The 4136-nt window shown below is 56.8% G+C and overlaps 1 protein-coding gene across 1 annotated transcript; it reads left to right on the top strand.

Moving 5' to 3' along the window:
• Positions 1-2050: 2050 nt before the first annotated feature.
• Positions 2051-4136, top strand: LOC109733729 (ethylene-responsive transcription factor RAP2-13). Its single transcript, XM_020292945.4, has one exon. The coding sequence runs from the start codon at positions 2707-2709 to the stop codon at positions 3796-3798; it is 1092 nt and encodes a 363-aa protein (XP_020148534.1). The 5' UTR covers positions 2051-2706; the 3' UTR covers positions 3799-4136.

The following is a 4136-nucleotide window of genomic DNA, read 5'->3' as shown; positions in this document are numbered from 1 at the left end:
CCGGCCGTTGGCAGACTTACTAGACGACCGAACGCCCTATCGGCCGCGGCACGCACGTACCCGAACGTCCCTATATTGGTACCAAGTTGCTCGATGGGCATTGACATGTCGCATGGCCCGATCGACGATGGAGCAAATTAAAGCCCCACATGGAGCACCACCATGCCGTATCAAACAAGATCGATCAGACATCTCTTGTCAATTCTCATGTCAACGTCACGAGCACGCCCCACGGCGCGGCCGAGGCGCTCCTTTGCTTGCCCCATGCACGCGCCATACATCACCCATATGCGCTTGGCATGGCACATCTGATTACTTGCAACATCCCGATCCCGGCCGGTAGGGAGAGAGATGGACACGGCGTACTAGTCGAGCAGCAAAGCTGGTCGTGCTTGCTCATGGCTTGCAACTTGGCCCTAGCCCATGGCCGACGACCCGTGCACGCCCTCCCATCCCATACTAGTATCTGCATGCTACCGGCGAGAAATCGCCGGTGGAATCGAGGCGAAACTAGCCACTACACCCGCACGCGCGCTGCATACTCTCGCGTACGTATGCGTGGATCCGTCGATCGTCGGGTGGAACCGTGGAACGAGTGGCACGCATCGGCACCACACGTCCGGTCAGACGGCCATCACATCCACCCTCCAGCTCTCTTGTGACTGACCAACTGTTTGATCGACGCCGACGGGTGCCCGGCTCCTTTGATCGGGTCTCCCAGCGGCGAGTCGGCGATCGCTCCGCATTTGTTTTCCGCGTGATTTCGCTGTCTGCCCCGGCCCGATCGACGTTGCTTTCGAGCTGGACCCTTGCCTTGTCCGTCCCGCGCCGAGCCGATTCGGTTTCCACGCTGAGGTTCCAGCGGCGATCGACGTCGCGAAATTTCACCCACACACCTATGCAGTAGTAGGCACCACCGAGCAGCCAGTTTCACCACGTGACGCTCGCGGCCGGGGCCAAACCGTGTGCCCGGCCGCTTCCTTCTTCGGTTCTTCGTTTCGTCGCGCAGGTGGCACGGCGCTGGAGCCACAGGATTTGATGGACGTGCGCTGCTTTTTCTCCAGTTGAATTCAACAGCTAGCTGGTACTGTCCAAAATTCCACTTTATACTTTGTTCTCGCCTCGGAGAATGAATGAAGTGCTGACTACTGGCGTGTCATGGAGGGACGCATGCTTATGCTTGTCTCGGAAGAAAATGGCCCGCCTCCTTTTCCCATCTCCTTTTTGGCTCCGTTTTCACAAAATAAATAAATAAAACTTTTTAGCTAGAAAGAGGGATTCGAGATGTGCATGCACTTGGATTTAGTTAGTGCACGAACACCACCACGTACTTTACCATTTCTTTGCGAGAAGTGGGCTATGGGTAGCATCTAAGACAACTCCACTGCCCTCTCTCACGCGGGAGAACAAAAAGGAACACGGCGTATAATATCTTGCCTCAAGGACAAAGAAAGGGAAGAACCCAAATTTGGAAAAGGGAAAAAATGTGAAAAGAAAGCAAAACAAAAAAAAACGCAGAAAAAAGGAAATGAAAAAAAATTGAGAAACAAAATCAAAGTAGCCATGCACATGAGCATATTGATGAGTAAATTCTGCGTGTGCCGGATATCTGGCTTTGTATGAGTACTACTTCTACGTCTTGTATCATTCGGCCATGTATTTTTTTGGATGTTGCTTACTTTATAAAGCGGGGTGAAAACCTATTTTAAGAGAGTATATTAGGTAAATTTTATTCTTCAAAACATATCCACCCCAGTGGTAGTCCTCTTTTTCATCAAATTCAAAAAGAAAGAAGACGATTCATCATATCAACCTCAAAGCATTGATTCCACCAGCAAACGGCGGCTAGCTCATGCGATGGGCATGAATGAGCGAAGCCAGCTCGCCAGGTCAACCAGGCATCGCCACGGCTGACACGCGTGGCACCACTCCGCCCGGGCCCCGCACGTCAGCCACACCCCCAACTCTCTCACGGCGCGAGGCCTCGTCGTCGTCCACTCCCACGGTTCATTCATCCATTCACACCCTCCTCCATCATCCTCCCCGCGCTCCGGCGCTATATAAAGCCCCCGCCGGAAGCCATTGCTCCCCAGGAGAGACCCGCCACCCGCCCCCACACCACACCACACCATCACCGCCATCACCAAGCACGCGCACACACCCACGGCCCTCAACCCCCCATCCAACCCACGACCCAGGCACCCCACTTCCCCGGCGAGGCTGAGCGATCTTTCCCCAAACCCAAACACAGCAAGCACGACGGAGCACCCGCGCCACCCCGGCGGCGAACGCAGGTAAGATTTCCTCCCCGACCTCCCCTCCTCCGGGGCCTCTCTTGGCTGCTATTAGATCAGGCAAGAAGGGTTTCCTGGAAACCATTTTTTCATCATCATCTTCTTCTTCTTTCGCTTTGCTCGCATGCAAAGTTCGTCTTCTTGTTCTTGCTAGGACGAGCAGAGATCCGGAGAACCTTTTTACTCCTCTGGATCCTCGGTCCGTCTTCTTCTTTTTAGCCTTTCTTTTCTAGCCTTTCTCGCGAGCCGGCGTAGGGGCTGTTTTTACAGAGCCCCTTCAGGTTGCTCGCACACCGCCCCTGTTCTTCTTCGCTTTTATTGAAGAAAACAGGGCTTTTTTTCTTCGATTTCTACCTTTTAGTTCGGTTTCTGCACAAAAAGTTTGGATTTTTCGATCTTTTTCTAGTTGGCAATGGCGGCCATAGATCTGTATGGCGCCGCGAACCAGTTCAGCTCCTCCTCGTCGTCGTCCTCCTCGGACCAGGAGCTCATGAGAGCGCTCGAACCTTTTATCAGGAGCGCTTCCTCGCCCACCTCCTCCACCTCCACCTCCACCTCGCCATTCTCATTCTACGCCACCTCCACCTCCACCTCGTCGCCATTTTCGTATTACAGTTCCTCTTCGCTGCCCCAAGAATCCTGCTACCTCCCTGCCTCCTCCTCTTACAGTTACACCACACTTCAAGCTCCGTTTGCTCCCACCGCCGCCACCACCACATCGTCGTCCTTCTCGCAGCTCCCGCCTCTGCCGCCGACCTCGCAGTACAGCGCCTCGCCGGCGGCCGCGTACCCGTCGGCGGGCGACGCGGTGGGGCTGGCCAGCCTGGGCCCAGAACAGATCCATCAGATCCAGGCGCAGCTCTTCCTCCAGCAGCAGCAGCAGCAGCAGCAGAGGGGCCTCTCGGCGTCGCTCCTCGGCCCGCGGGCGCAGCCCATGAAGCAGGCCGGGGCGCCGTCCGCCGGGAAGCTGTACCGCGGCGTGCGGCAGCGCCACTGGGGCAAGTGGGTGGCGGAGATCCGCCTCCCCAAGAACCGGACGCGGCTGTGGCTCGGCACCTTCGACACCGCCGAGGACGCGGCGCTCGCCTACGACAAGGCGGCCTTCCGCCTCCGCGGCGACGCGGCGCGCCTCAACTTTCCCAACCTCCGCCGCGGCGGCGCGCACCTCGCCGGCCCGCTCCACGCCTCCGTCAACGCCAAGCTCGACTCCATCTGCCAGACCATCGCCGCCCCCGCGCCGTCGTCCAAGTCGTCCCCACCGGACTCGCCCAAGGCCTCCACGTCGACGTCGTCGACGGAGGGAGACGGGTCGGTGCTCTCCGCCGGCTCGACGCCCCTCCCACCGCAGTCGTCGCAGCACCAGCAGCCCGCGGCGCCGCTCCACGAGATGGCCAAGCTGGACTTCTCGGAGGCGCCGTGGGACGAGTCGGACGCCTTCCACCTCCACCAGGACCTCCACAAGTGCCCGTCGTGGGAGATCGACTGGGACTCCATCCTCTCGTGATCGCCAGAGCAAACGGAAGCTCCATGAACGAATTAATCATTAAGCAGTGTAATTAATCCTGCAGCGGCCGAGGCTCGATGGAATATTAGACATCGGCCGCCGCCGCTGCGGTTAGGGTTTAAGGAGTTCGCCATCGTCGTCGTCGTAGTAGCAGTCGTTAAGAAGGGTTTAAGCTTAAGTTTGCTTACTTAGCTGCGTACGTACTTTATTGTATTATTAGTGATCTCCTGGTTGCTTCGCCGGTTGTTTTTTCTCCGAGCAAGGCCAGTCGAGAGTGTAATGTATGCATGTAACTCTTCGTTACCACGTACTGAATTTGAATTTTATTACTAGTCTCA

Source organism: Aegilops tauschii, chromosome 7, assembly GCF_002575655.3.
Source record: "Aegilops tauschii subsp. strangulata cultivar AL8/78 chromosome 7, Aet v6.0, whole genome shotgun sequence".
Taxonomy (NCBI): Eukaryota; Viridiplantae; Streptophyta; class Magnoliopsida; order Poales; family Poaceae; genus Aegilops; species Aegilops tauschii.
The sequence above is the reverse complement of the archived record's forward strand: the minus strand, read 5'-3'. Positions and strand labels throughout refer to the sequence as shown.

Bases quoted from the DNA above. Each gene is read 5' to 3' on its own strand.
- LOC109733729 (XM_020292945.4), top strand. From the start codon at position 2,707: ATGGCGGCCATAGATCTGTATGGCGCCGCGAACCAGTTCAGCTCCTCC.